This window comes from Aythya marila (assembly GCF_965140915.1).
Source record: "Aythya marila genome assembly, chromosome: 1".
Taxonomy (NCBI): Eukaryota; Metazoa; Chordata; class Aves; order Anseriformes; family Anatidae; genus Aythya; species Aythya marila.
The window spans coordinates 55,979,496-55,995,549 of record NC_139042.1 but is presented as its reverse complement, the minus strand read 5'-3'; the positions used below and the strand labels follow the sequence as shown (position 1 = coordinate 55,995,549).

Genomic DNA, 16,054 nt, shown 5'->3' with positions numbered 1-16,054 from the left:
TAGGTAAAACTCAAGACACAGCCAATCTTCATTAGATAATTTTTAAGTAACCACTGTAAAAACCTAGCTCCTTTTCTGCCTTCTAGGACCTATGCTTTAAAATAATGAAAATAAGCCTGCTTCTGAGACTAGGAAAATAAATATCCAAACTGACCACGCTTCCTTTTAAAGTATTTTGCTTCCTAACATTTCATACTTTTTGTTGCATTCCCTTTTCAAGCATTCCTTGTAGCCTACATACAAGTGCCAGACCATATGTTACTCCGAGTTTTACAGAACTATGAATCACCAGAAACCTGAGCATACCACAGAACTATTATAAGCAAGCTGCCCTGATACAGAGAGGAGAGCATATTATTAAAACTACAAAATTAGTTCATTACTTTTCATGTTATTTTTAGTTCTCAGCACTGTGGATATTTTCTTTATATGCCTATGAAGTACCACATGAATAAACTAGTAAGAGATACACAAACAAATCCACACCAATCTCTCTTTACAAAGCAAATATGCACATATTGTACTAGTCCCTTACATATACTTGTTGTTAAACTGGCATGTTATTTAAGAAAATATGCAACCCAGATACTCCGTGTTTCTCATTTTGCTTAGTACACAAACGCTCCTAATACAAGCTTAGACAAATATTACACAAGTACACTTAATATTTACCTAAGAATTTTTACCTCCAGCTTACCTAACGCTGGTCATGATTCATGAACAATGTGTCCCAGCATCTCAGGGAGATGCTCGGAGAGACTCAATTCAGCAGAGTGGAAATGCATACCAGAAACACCGAGTTCACAACAAGATACCAAGGCCAAGGCTACTTTCATTTAAAAAACACAATGTCAGCATCCACAGAAATATACCAATTAAAGCACCTGCCCCACAGAGTCAGAACATGAGGTTCAGGGTTCTCCTCAGATTGAAGGGTTCAAGCCCGCAGCTTCTCCCCCAGGAGAAACTGTCCCCACACATCAGAACAGGATGTGCAATCTCTATCCTTCCTGCAGAAATCTGCCACTGTGCAGAAAGGAGTGTAGGATCCATAAAGCCACAGAGCCAGCCAACAAGTATTAATGCAGCCCAGTAATAAAGGCAGCATTTTGCAAGGGTGGAAATTGGGGGTTTGGTCTTGCTACAGTGTTATCTTACGCATACCTCATTAAAATGCCATTATACAAACCATTTAAGTCTCAGAAACAAAAAAAAATGCTTTGGATTTGAACCTGAAATAAAAGAGGAATAAAAACTGGTGGCAGAATCTAGACTAAGCTGTTCACATTACACTACATGCTGGTGATCAAGGAGAAAAACTTAGGATTTTTTTTTAATGGTTCAGATATGTCCAAAAGTTAATGGCTAGTCAGCATGAAAAAGAAAAGACCAGCTAAGCTGGGGGAATACAGAGGGAAAAGTGAAGTGTGCATTCCCTTCGTTCCTGTCTTCTGTACACAAAATGGCAGGAGGGCAGAGCTGAACAAAAGTTGGTCACACTAGCACCCCAAAAGTGGATTCTACCCTTTCTAAGCCCTTTTCCCTAAACCATGTCCAATTTTCTTCAGTTAATGAAAACCTCAGACAACATGCTGTTGAACAAAGTACTATAATTCAAAAGATCAGGAAATCAATTTATTGTTCTTCCAAGTTGAATTACAGTGCATACTTTTAGGCATAATATAAGCAGGAGCTTATATTATGTAGCTAAGAAATGCCGAGCTGCATTAGACATTAATATGTTTTACTGTCTGGGGAGGAAGGAATTACTTTTCTACACTTTTTGAGCAGAATAAATAAGGGTATGAATAACAGGACAGCAACCCTGAAATGTGAATATCATGGAACTCTTTTAGAGATCTACAAATGAGACAAAGTTAACTACACAGTGCAAGCAACAGGTAGGTAGAAGAAAGCATCTAGTTGATGTCAGGAGATATGCTTTGCTAAATAGTTTCATTATCTATGCTATTTGTTAAATAGTACATTAAAATAAAATCAGTGAATTTAGATTAAATTTGAGTCCAAACAGTCTACCTGAACTACGATGAGCAACCTCTGGCACTCAAGACACTATTTGGCATTATATTAAATGCTATGCAAAACCAGCAGTGGCGGAGTAGTACATCTATCATGAAATATTTTCCTTAACTCCTAACTAAGCAACAACCTATAGAACTTAGTAATGACAAGTTTTGTTCACACAACTGCATGTGTATTGCAAAGGAGAGTATGTGTGCTATTGCACAAATAGAATGCAAACTACTCTGAAAAAGACAGGAAAAGTGTTCTGCTTATAACTTAAAGATCATGCAACTGATCTGCCCCCTACACTTGTGCCTTTACTTCTACATTTTCCCTTCATTCAAGCTAACACAGAATGTCAGAATAAAAGTATATTTTATTCCATTCATATAACAATATAGTATATATGACGTTCCATTAGATGATGATATATATTTGTAAGTAGTACAACAGCAAAATCTTCATTTACTTCTGTAGGGGATATATGTTAACTTATATATTTCCTGGCTACCTCTCCTTACTACTTGAATTCTTACAGGTATTTGCATTTCATTCTTATGGACACAGCTCTCACATTTCTTTTATATGACCAATTAGTTGTATGTTATTATGTGCCTGAAGCATACCAGAAGTGTAAAATACTAGTTGTAATAATTCTGGTATTTTATTGATTCTCTTAAAAAGGTCATTAATTTTATACTGATAGAGCTGGAAAACATTCTTCTTCTGTATGGACTACTGGAAAGACGGAACAGAATATGCACTGGGTTATGATCCTGCTCCATTCACATTTGTATTTAATGAATTAAATGTGGATTAAGTTTGCTTACAGCAACTTTCTTTATCATTGCTCTGATTTTACATTATACCACTCCTTTTTATACTTGATGCCTTGCATACTTCAGCTACATCTAGCTTGACTTCAGGGTGATATTCCCTCTTAAGCATTTTTCCTCCTTGAAGAGGATTTATAAAACAGAGATAATATTTCCTAAAGTAATTTTTAAAATCAACTTACATCTCAGCCATAAAATTTGCGGCACATGAATACAGCAGAATTCTTCTACTTAATTGTATATTGTATTTCAATTTGAAATGAAAGTTTAATCATAACTAGATAACGTGAATTCACTAATTTAAAGCATACAAATAACTAGTTAACCACTCTATGCTAATGATACAGGATGAATTCAAATAATGACTAATGCCTTAGATCTGTATTTTTACACTTTCATTTACATACTAAACAATACGTTTTCTTTTGAAAATATTAAAAGGTACACAAGACAATTTCCCACCTATACAAATATCTAATAAATTCTTTACTACCTGTGGAAAAAAAGATATGAAAAAAAAAAACATTCATTTTCCCTGAAAACAAATTTAAACATTCATTAATCAGTTTTTCATTTGGCTGAATAACCATCACAAAATTTCCACAGAGATTTCATGTCAGTATTATATTTACTTGTTCTTAAATTTGAATTTAGGAAGTGATCCAATATTTTGTGAAAATGGTAGCCCATTCCAGTAATCTAAAAAAAAAGTAATTAAGTTTTCTCTAGTCCTCTTACTCAGTTTGACCTACACAGGCCCCTTTGGAAACATATCAAATTTCCATTTTCTCAAAGTAACTTCTGAACTATTTCACCTTATGCTTTTTTCTTATTTTTTTTTTCTTTTTTTGAAAAAATAAACAACTTTCATTCACCACAACTTCGGTGATAAGAAGCTACTTTATAAGTGAAAACATCTGGAAATTCTTTGTCAACTGAACAGACTGGGAGATGAATCCATCTGGCCTGGGAAGGTATGCATCTACTGCTGAACTGAAGAACCCTAAGAGAAAAGGCTGAGAAAGGGCTGTTTTTAAACATGAAAAAGAATGACAACAATTACTTGCAGAGAAATCACGCAAATCGGCAATAACGAATTCTCAGGACAGAGGATTCCTCTTCTATAACAAAAGATCAGAAAATGGACTATGCCAAAAGGGTTTTCAAGAATGCAGTTTACTGCATAAAATATAGCCACAAATTCCTTGTTGAACCCCTCATACCTTTTTGTATGTCCTCATCCTATACACAGATCAATGAACTTCAAAGAAAAAGAATCGTGTCTATCACCTAAAGTGCAATTACTTACTGCCTGTATTTGCATTTGAGCTTTTGGATTCATCCATGGCTTTTGTGAAAGCAGAGAGTTGTAGCCAAAATATCATGATGACCACCCATCCCTTTTTTACCACCCCCTCTGCCCAAAAGATAATAAATCAAACAAATCTTTAGCTGTCTAATTTGGGTAACGTTTTTAACAAAGAACTATAACTGAAGAATATTGAAGGAAGGAAAGAAGGTGGGTTATAGCAGTGAAAAGATTGTGCTGAGTCAGGTAATTATTTATCTTTCCATCTTGTTTCAATCACCAAACTCTCTACTTTGTGATGGGAAAATAACACAGTGGTGAATCCAATAAATTGAACCATATTATTGGATTCCTGGTCCAATATATTTATGATCTCCCTTGCTTAGGCCACTCACATTCTTAACTATCATTTTTATTGCACATTTTAATGGTATTACTTCACTGAATGACCATTCACTACATGAAGTTAGAATCACAGGATGGTTTGTGTTGGAAGGGACCTTGAAAATAACCCAGTTCCAACCCCCCTGCCATGGGCTTGGACACCTCCCACTAGACCAAGCTGCTCAAAGCCCCATCCAACCTGGCCTTGAACACCTCCAGGGATGGGGCATCCACAGCTTCTCTGGACAACCTGTTCCAGTGCCTCACCACCCTCAGAATGAAGAATTTTCTCCTAATATGTAATCTAAATCTACCCTTTTCAAGTTTAAAGCCATTCTCCCTTGTCCTATCCTTATACTCCCTGACAAAGAGTCCCTCCCCAGCTTTCCTGTAACCCCTTTAGGTACTGGAAGGCCACTATAAGGTCCGCCTGGAGCCTTCTCTTGTCTAGGCTGAACTACTCCAACTCCCTCAGCCTGTGTTCACAGGAGAGTTGCTCCAGCCCTCTGATCATCCTTGTGGCTCTTATCTGGACTCACTCCACTAGGTCCATGTGCTTCTTGTGCTGGGGGTCCCAAAGGTGAACACAGTGCTCCAGGTGGGGTGTCACAAGAGCAGAGCAGAGAGGGAGAATCACCTCCCTCAACCTGCTGGCCATACTTCTTTTGATGCAGCCCAGGACATGGTTGGCTTTCTGGGCTACAAGCGCACATTGCCAGCTCCTGTTGAGCTTCTCATCCATCAACACTCCTAGGTCCTTCTTCACAGGGCTACTCTCAATCCATTACAGGCAAGCCCAGCCTGTATTTATGCTTGCCCCGGACAAAAATTCATCCAAAATGCAGAAGGTCAGGTTAAGGCTGTCAATGACACTGAATTCCTATACACTCCAATGACTAGGGGGCTGCTATCAACATTGCTGGAGAGAGCAGCTCCCACCCAGTGTTTTAGCAGATGCTCTCCACACTGGCTGCGAGCAGCCAGGAGTGGGAGTCTGCAAATAGGCAACAAAGCCACCAAAACATGGGTCCAGAGCAACCCTGGTGTTTGACATCTGGCTCTGAAGGACTGAGTACATTCCCTTCAAATATTTCAGATGTGTTCGAATAGCACAATTCAGTATCAAGCAGGGAAACCACACATCAGCCAGGTTTGCTCAGTATATGCAGATTCCCATTTAATTTTGCATCTCCTACGCTTTAGTACTCTGCAGAGCACTCAGGCTTTGTAAAGAAAGAGCAGATTCCTTCACGAACATAACTATATTATGCCTTTGTATTGATAAAATCTGTTAATAAAAGCATTTCATAAACAGCCTGACAATAGAAAAGGGTAAGATGAAAAAGATTCCCATCTGAATTTGGAATAAAAAAGATGTTCCAGAGTTTGATGAAGGGATGCTTCTGGGCTGTTTGTTGCTGGTTTGCATTAGTCTTACGTAAAGGAGGTAATTCCTCCCTCTTTCAATTTTTATTTTAGTAGTAATCTCATTTTTTGGTCTAAAAGTAGTAAATTTGATCTCCATTGATAAAAGGAGAAGTTGTAAGTTTAAGAAGAATACTGAGTAAAGACTGTCCTCCAAAAAACTAATTAGATATGTAGATATGACAAGCAGTTTGTAGCAATTAATACATAGGAGAAGTAACACAGAAAAAGAATAAATCACATTTATATGAATTTAGTTGGAGAGTTCTTGGTATGAAAAAAAGCAGATCTCAATGTTGCTCCATTTTAATTCTCAAGTCAGGTCATTAAAAGCTTTCAACTGCTAAATTGTTCGCTATTATATTGATACAGTGTCACCAGAAACAACTGCCTGATATTGAAAATACTAGGACACTAATTTTATTTAAATTTAAGTATTAGCATATTAGTTGCTGGCTTCACAATAATAATAGAATTATTTCTATTTTTAAAAGAAAAAATATCAACTTAGGATTCACAAAAGCTTTTACTCTCTATTGGAAACAAGAAAACTAATTTGTTGTTGTTTTCACTGCTTCAAGCAAACAATATTGCTCACACTTGACCACTTATCGTTCAAGTCCGTCAGCTTGGGGAAGCAAGGCCCCTAAAGTGGCCTAAAATCAGCCCACATCGAAGACCTTTGTTACAAATAAAGCAGTTGAAAACAGATGGTTCCAGAACTTAAAATCCTGAAAAATAAAGAGCAGCAAAGAGCAGTTAACACTGCACAATTCATTAAGATTCTTGTGATAAAGGAAGAAAACCACAGATGACCCATAGACCAGGATGCTGCCGAATGATCTGCTCGCAAACAGCAGGAACCTCGGAGAAGCCTGCTGCTCACACTCCCTACGCAGAGAGCAAAGCACTGCACACTGTGAGGTGGTGAGGTTTCAGCTGGTGAGAGCAGAAGAGTTAAGGAAAAAAGAAAGGAGTCACTGCTGGAAAGGTCCCAGTGGTAAACAAAGTAAATCAGAATGCGAACACTGCTGCTGCAAGGCACAGTTTGCAGCAGGAGCAAACTTCTGAAGGGGAATGCGAAGGTGGCCCTCCCACTGGGCGCTCGAACTGCTCCATGGATTCAGCTATCTTTGTCGCAAGCCACAAGGGAACACAGCCCACAAAGTCAGGAGCCCGTGTCACACCAACTTCATAGTGAAAAGTAAATGCAGAAGTTCAAAAAGTGAGGCTTGCGTTTTTGACAGAAAAGTTAATAAAGAAGACTTTGAGTCTTCCCTTTTTATTTCTTATAGTATGTTATACCTCCTAATCAGAAACAAGATTTCTCATTCCTAGTCTTAGACTTTTCTTAAGTCAATTGCTTTCCTGTTTTAAAGTTTTGAATTATATTAGAGAAGATTTTTGACTGTGCTTTATTTGCTCTATTCTCTTGTCTGCAGCACAATCCCATAAGAACCCCAGCAAATAAAAAGAAATATTAATAAAGAATAGCAAGTTGTCTATTTGTCCAGTAACAAGGAGAAATAACTGTAACCGAACAATCTTGGGATCCAAAGATAGTTACCTGCTTTGTAAAAACCCAAGCTTAGGAGTTATTTTTAATACTTGATGCCCTAAGGTTGAAGTGACATAGACTATATGGTCATCGTGAAATCCACCTACTGTGATGTATTTCACCAGCTAAGGAATTTTCCAGACAAACAAATAAGGAATTCTCTCTTCCCAGGATTGATAAAGAGGCTGAGTTAGGGTAGAACCAGTAGAACCAAAACACAAAACACACTTCTGGCTCCAGTCCCTTTATTTCAACCTTTTGGCCACACAGCCGCACTACCCTACACCCATACTCCTCCTCCCTTTTGCTTTTCTACCCCTTCACCTGTGATGCTGTAGGGTGCAGAGCTCCCCAGGAGTGCTCCTGTCTTGTAACCTAACAGAGAGAGGTAAAACCAGGAGACTACTGCAGGGCTGCAAGGAGATGAACAGGACCTTTGCAGGACCCTTGCTCCCCTCTGGGCCCTGGTGGGAATCCTGCAGAGCATTGCTTGCCCACAGTGATTTTCATACTGGAGAAAAGTAGCAAAGGAGGCCCAAATTACTTTGGAAGACAAAGGAATTTACAAAAGCAAACAAGAAAAATAACTATTCACTCGTGCCTAGTCCATTAATGCCAGACCACTTGATTATATTGGAGGTGTTACAGTTTGAATAACAAACTGAAGCATTAGAGATCAGACTCCAAATATGCTGTGTTAAAATGGGCTAAATGTTCCTACATTTAGGTAGGAACAATTCACTGTATGTTAATAATTGGTAGCAGCAAAAACATTACGTTTTCATCATCCTTTCTCAGAGTTAGCACATCTTGGACAGACACAATGCAGCTTACATCCGCTGCTCAGGAAACTAGGACTGACTCATATATGAGCTTATATTTTCAGTTACCTTCAAAATCAATAGAGACAAAAGCACAGAAGAATGCTTACGCCTCTCCTCTGTCTGTAAACTTTCCTTAGTTTGACTTAAAAAAAATACCTTTACTAAATTTAACCAAGCAAGTCTAGCCTAGGTATCTATATGAAACTGAAGTAAGTCACTCAAAAATATGTGTGCGTGCAATCCTCGCAAGCAAAGACCACCTTGTACTTCCCTCATAGCTGCTGCAGACTGAGTGCTGTTAGATAGTGATGTTGTGACAAAAAGGTGAGAAGACTGGGGGCAATGACTGCTCCTGGCAAGAGCTATATGCCACACAAACCAGTGCCAGTCTAAATTGGGCTGAAACCTGGCAGGGATGTTTTGTTGTCTAAGCAATGGGTTGTATTCAAGTTTGCAGGATACCTAGGACATTATATAAATTCAATTAACTCAGTAAAAAGCTGTGTGCAGATATGGTCTTAGCTCCCAAAGCACAACTCCACATGTGGGGTGAGCATCATAGCCATGGAGCAATGCTATGTGCTATGCACTGAGTAAGAAGTTGTGTTCTAGACCTTCTGGAATTCTTTCTAAGAGGAATCAAGATGACAGCTAAAATGACCTCCACATTTTAAACTTCAAGTAGTATATTTGCAAGACAGAATTTTAAAAGGTACTGACTACAAGTGCTGATCTTGTCTACATCATTTCTTTCCGTGCATCTATGAAGCATGTGGACAGAAAGTGTTCCTGGTCTCTACTCACACTCTTCTCTCAAATTCATCAGGAGTATGTGTGAAATACAGTGTGACAGAGATACAGGTAGCGTTAAAAAATAAATTTAAGTGAACATTACCACCTAAAAACATAATTGACTTAAACTGTCATTTAAATATCCTTTTTCAAAAAAACAAATCTTGTGATTTTGAACATCACGACGATAACAATATCATGGAGCAGATGTTGCAGAACATTCTTCAGTAAAGACTGGCAAGAACAGTGAACAGCTGTCAGAGACAGATAAAGAAACCTGAGGTTCCTCACACTCCTGTATTTCAATGATTCTAAGAAAAACTGACTTCTTCAGGCTCCTTTGAAAACTTCTGCCTAAGAGTCCACAGGTATTATGCAGTTCAACTGTCTATTTTTAAAAAACTGTTTGATTATGGAATTACCATCAATGGACTTAAGAAGTAATTCTCTCTATGTATCTACTGTCTCAATACAATTCAACCAGCTTGCATCTTGGCCTTGATCTACTGAACAGCTGAACTACTGAACACAGCATTACCATTGTTCTGTTATCATGCTCTCTCCTTCCACCTTTCATGTTGACAATATTAAGTGTTTAAGTAATTATCTTAAAATATTTGTAAAACAATAGTTAATACATATGCATCTGAAGTGATCTGGGCATATATCTTGAAACACTGGCATTTTACTATGCCTGCATGCAGTTTTACCACTGAGGTGCTGAATAATTCCATTCCAATATGATTATATATTCAACTTGCTCAGTTCTTTGATTTGTTTTTTTAATCACTAACTTAAGCTAACGTAGTGTTTCTCAACACTGCAGTTATTTTCTTGCTCTTAAATATTTACAACGGAAACATACGGCCTCACTTCTAAACAAGACACAAAACAGGGTTGTTAATTAGAAAAGTAATTTAAGAAACAAGTGGATAACAAATGTTCCATAGACACAGGAAGAGAAAAATCTTTGTACACTAGTACTACTTAATTAACATAACGAGTCTTGTTTTGTAATTCATGGTTATGTCCACTAAAGACAAAGCAAACAGATAGTTTGGTCACTGAACAGATAGAGAATTGCAATAAGAGTCAAGGATAACATACATTGTTCCAATGCATCAAATTTCTTGGAAAATGAGCAGAACTTACAGAAAATGATGAGCCATCCTTTGAAACTGCAACAGGGTAAATTCCATCTCCTAGATGCACAGAAAGCTCCCAGCTACTTCTCTTTGATTTAGCAATAGGAATTCTAAAAAAGATACAGACAGAAGAAGAATTTTTAACAGAGATTTCATGCTTCTCCCATTTTAACCAGAAGCGCTTTCCTCATAGGATGGTCATGAAGGATATAAAACATCATTAATCTATAGACACAGTTGGAGATCATACTTGAAAAAAATATTGGATACATTTTTCTGTCAAATGGTGTATGAGGAGAAAATACACTCTACTTTCTTTCTAGACTTGCCTTGACACACTGGGTATGCTGATAGAGTTATAGGAGGCTCTTGAATACAGCCAGCACTCGCTACAGAATTAGTTCAAACAGGATGAAAAGCAGATGAGAAAGTGGGTTGGCAGAAGAATAGCAACAGCAATAGCTGCAGCATTCTTTCTAAGGGCAAAATATAATCACTATTCCCTTCATCTTATCCTCAGTAAACCTTAATTAAAGTCCAATTAGACACAAAAGATTCAGCCAAACCATTAATACACATAATTTTATAATTAATGTACATTTTAACAGCATTTCATCCACAGAGTCCTTCAAAGCAAACAGAAAAATAATGGTTTATCACAACCCATGTGCAGCATTATACCTCTTCCTGCAGCAGTCTGTGGCTGCATCAGTTATCAGGTAATACAAGAACCATGAATCTTTTCAACTTCAGATTAAAGAAGCTCACCTGACAACAAGGCAATCAGACCTGAAATATAATTCTTGCTAATTCAGGGTGAAATAAGTGATTGCCAGATACTTTATTTAAAATGTATAACTTTGATTTTTTTCCCTCATCCTAGCTTCCCAAGTCTCTTCAACTTTGTACTTCAACTCCGTACTTACTACAACTTACTACCTATCCTATTTCAGCGCAGCCTTCGATCTCTTAAAAGATGGAACTATGTTTTTTTGGATTGTGTCACACGCAGTCTGCTAAGGATTCAAGTGCCCAGTGAACATCATCTCACCCAAAGGAAGTGCTCAGCTTGTCTGTGGAATCCACAGGGAGAAGCACCTGAGAGACCTCCAGAGGCCACAGGAGGAGAAGCTTTCTGCCTAAGCTCCGGCTTCCTCAACACTGCAGTTATTTTCTTGCTCTTAAACATTTACAATGGAAGCATAAGGCCTCACTTCATTTAATATAGAGACCATTGTCAAAACACATCTGAGGAAATGTCTATGGCTTATTGGATGCAATGACACTTCTCAGCACCTCGTCTTAAAATTCCTTTATGTCACCAAAACATTGACACTGGCTGATAGGAAACACTACAGACACTGGAGTTCCTGAAGGAGAGGAACTGAGGAATTTCCTTGACAGGTAGCAGGCGGAGAGATATTTTCATTGCATTTCCTGGCATCAGAGCACTAGGAGTAAGGAGGAACGTAAGAGGTTATTGACGGAACCTGGCTAAATTCTAGATAGTATTCTATTAAAATAAACAACGAGATTCAGTAGTTTATAGCAACTTCATATTTCTTGTATAAGTGGTAAGACCTCATCTCAAACACAGCTTAGTAGATCTGCTTCATTGGTGGCATGAGATTCCTTATAACCCTGCTGGCATGGCTCTGCTTCATATTGCATTTGACTGGAAGTGACCTCATGGGTCTGGCCGCTGGCCATCAAAGGAAAGACAGTCTTGTTCTCCAGCAGGGATTATTTTTGTTCGGGCCTGTCTTGCTGAGCTTTGTCAAGTGTATCTCCAAACAGGATGCATGCCTCTTGAAAGGCATGGCTATGATCACTGCTTTTCCGGGGTTTCAAACTGCCCCACAGGCATATAATTCCTCTCTCTGCAACACTGGTGGTCAGGAGGGCAAGGTCCAGAGCTGTATCTAATACCAAAGTCCACTGCAAGTTGTACATCCCTCCTGGAATTGCTGGATCCTCTCACATTTTTCAGCTTTGCTAACCAAATGTCTCTGGCTTTTTAACTGTAATCTACGGTTGTACTCACTAAGATGGATACGTACAGTATTAATTGTTCTCATAAGAATTCTGCTTTTTCTTCATTATATCAAATTCCTTTCAAATAAATTACTTTGTAGTAATAGACTCCATTTTAATGGGATTGAGGGATTTGTTGTCTTAGATTCACTGGTATTTGTGTGTGTGTGTGTTTTGTTGTTGTTTTTTTGTTGGCTGGTTTTGTTTGTTTTTGTGTGTAGTTTGTTGGTTTTTTTTTAAGGATCACAAAGTTCAAAAGTAAGGATCAAAGTCCAATCCAACTTTCTTGGCTGTCAACAGGTTGAAAGCTGATCCAGTCTGTGAAATACTTTAAAAATGCCAAAGTTTTTATCAGGCTAAGAAAGGGGGCTTGGGTGTTTTGTTTGTGGTTTGGTTTTTCGAATGTATGCAAAGTCCAAGTGAAGGAGAAATAGCCACTCTGTTCTCGGGCAAATTTGCTTCCTTAGCTGAGAACTCTTCTAAGCCCTCCAAAGAGAAAACATCAGGGCTTCTGAATATGCTGTCCACTAGTTGATACAAAACTCCCGAATTTCTGGCTGCTTTCAAAGATGTAACTTTAAAAATTCTACACACTGAGCTAAAATCTGAGGTATTCTAGTTACAGAAAAAATGCTGGAAGACAAAATAGTGTCATTTTTACCATTATTAAAAAGGCCAAGTATCTAAGCTGCTTTCACCCCAACCTCAGACTCAGAATCACGGGATTCAACGTGCCCTCTCCTTCCAGCTCTAGCATATGAAACATCAAAGAAATGACTCTATGCGTGGAGATCATTGGCTGCAGGAACAAGCACAAGTTTAGCAGCAAGATGGGTGCTGGGTGAACAGGAAGCGGGGCCACAGAGAACCGTGTGTTGTTTCCCCTTGCTAGCATTATACGCAAGGAGAGGAAGAGAACAAACAGAGCACAGACAGGACGAGGGTGAGAGGAGGGCACAATGAACTCCTCTTCCATGCAGTCTTCTCTGAGCTGCCTTCCAAAGGGAAGCTACCACGAGCAACAGGGGCACATACAAAGAGGAAGGTGGATGACGTGGCTCTGAGCCATAAAGGTATTAAGCCAAACCATGTAAATTATAAAAACCTGTATGGTGTGAGAAGCAAAACAGCATCATTTGCCTGCTTAGTTGTTTGTTTATTTTCCATCTCTGTCACTATTTGTTCAACTGCAGATGATGTCACGGTCTCATCATTTATTTCATACACTGTGCTGTGCATTACATCCCTTTTACCCTCTACTGCCACGAAAGAAAAAGAGACACACTTTATAATAACGCAGCAATCACAGCTCCTGCTTTCCTTCCAAATTTCCAGTGAGGGAAACAGACAACTGCTAAAAATTCTAGCTCGACACACACTGTGCTCATGGAAAACAGACACTAGTTAAACTATTATCTATTCTAGTCAAAAACAAATAACGAAAGAAAACAGACAGTCACAAAAGCAAGTCAAGTAATAACTCTGCCCCAGTCTGTCCATTTTGATTGTCATCAACCAATCGGATAGAAGGGACTCAATAAAACTACAATTTTCTGCAGTTTGTGGCAAATAAACTCCCCTCTCCCGATTACTGCTGATGATGTAATGAGCTATGATAAATGTCACCAGCTCCTAAGGGTCAGGAAATAGCATATGGATTTTTTTTTTTCCTTCCAATTCAAAATGTGAGTTCTAATGCTGGGGAAAACTTACAAATTCTTTTTACTTCTGATATTTTTGCTGCATAATACTTCAGGTAAAGGCAGAGAAATCGCCAACTATCATAACAAACTCTCCAGTTATGAAAGATTATAAGTATTTGAAGACCAAATTATATGACACTCCATAAAGCTGCTTTTCAATTGTGCAATTACCTATTCAGCAGTTAAATAAAAGTGAAATATTGACTTAAAACAATGTTAATGGTCAAAGAATCATTAAGAAATCCTTCATCATAACTTTCACAGCAGGTGGCCTGTAAAATGATCAAGAATAATGTGCTGGATTCTGTAGCCACCAAGGTCAGTTTCTGCATACAAATCTTTGCAGGGGGAGAAAAAAAGACCTTCAGAAAGTGGGCCATTCATCTGAACCAAGTTCAGAGAATTTCCAGCACTGTGAAAAGATATGTTATGCAAGCACATAGATGTATTCAGTGGGGGTAGACTGAACCAGCTACATGGAGACTACAAAGGAGCCCTCCCATGGCTCATGAATAAGTCGAGGAAATGATCAGAAAAAAATGGAGAGATGTTTAGACAGATGGCCCACTTAAAATGCCTGGGACAGGGCATAAGCAATTTTAATGAAACTTTAGATCTACCATATAAATTGTTTCTTATTTTCTCCATACTCCCCCCCCCCCCCCCCCCCCCCCCCCCCAAAAAAAAACTCAAGAAAGGCAAATAGAAATTTAACAACTCAAACAGGATTCTACCTTGTGATGTAAAAAAAATAAAAATAAAAGTTGTAAATCATATACTTTTGAGCATTATTGGTTTAATAAGTTCATATACAAAGAAATATCCTTCACAGAACCTTCAACTATCAGATGAATATAAAAGCAGGGAATGGATAGATTAAAAGAATTCTAAACAGAAGTGTACTGCCAAACAAAACAAAAATCTAAGCTTTACTATCTGAGTACTTTCAACACTTTCCAACATAAAAGTTCATCGTTGCACAGAGAAGATAAAAGCAGCACTTTCACAGGATTATTTTAAGAACTAAAAATTATGTGAAAGGAACCTAAGAATCTGGGAATATTTTATGGGACTATTTTATTCAGCAATTTGAAATATTTTCTACATATATTCACACACATTTCTGCATATATTCAGATTGATGCATCTATACCTAAAAATGGGTTTCCCTTCTTTCTACTTTATGCATGCATTATGTCCACATACACCTTTCACCAAGAGTATGAAAATATACCATCATTAGACTAAATTATAGTTCTGCATGTGTCATACAAAATAATAACCTCTACTAGCCTGTGTGCCAGCCATCAGACAAAGGCTGAATTACTCAATGCTTATGTCAAAATTGTTATGTCAAAATGGTTTCATATTGCATTTTCTTACATATTAAATTTAGATTGATAACAAACGCATAGTTATAGCCGTGTACTATATCTGAATAGTGACCACTAGAAAAAATAAAATTACATGGGAGGTAAACTGCAAAATAGAAAGCATCGTTCTAAAAAAATATTATGGAGTGAAGTGTGCTTTGATTCAAAGTAATGCACATCTGGATGCTTCCTTTTGATTTAATAAAAGCCTTTTTGGGGATTGACAAAGACCTGCAATGCAATGTCCACTGAAAACCTCCAGCAGCAAATCCCAGATCAAGGCTAAGTAACGAAATGGTTAAACCTAGGTCCTATAAATCCAGGGTGAATTTAGCTACCCAGATCTAAGTGTGTGGCTCAACCACTTTTTTGTCTTCATTTAACTGACAAGTAACCCTGCAGACAACCTGAGCTCACCCTGGCTTACCCTCTTTCACTTTGAAGGTCTCAAAGCATGCAGAGCTTGGGGCCTGCAAACTGTGTCACTCCGGCTCGCCTGCTTTACAGCTAGCTTCCCGATCGGCCTAGCAGGCGTCCGGGAACTTAGGGCTCCTCTGCCAACGTTGTCTCCACAGTCTTAAGGAGAAGAGATGTGCTCTGAGCACACAAGCTAGCATCAAAAAATTCTAAACCTCTTGAAAAGTCT

The 16,054-nt window shown here is 38.2% G+C and overlaps 1 protein-coding gene across 1 annotated transcript in view; it reads right to left on the bottom strand.

Moving 5' to 3' along the window:
* The window catches only part of PCCA (propionyl-CoA carboxylase subunit alpha), a 284,602-nt gene that overhangs the window by 103,513 nt on the left and 165,035 nt on the right, over positions 1-16,054 (bottom strand). Inside the window, exon 19 of the mRNA XM_082774792.1 lies at positions 10,306-10,408. Within this exon, the coding sequence (XP_082630918.1) occupies positions 10,306-10,408 (103 nt within the window). The remainder of the gene's footprint in view (positions 1-10,305; positions 10,409-16,054) is intronic.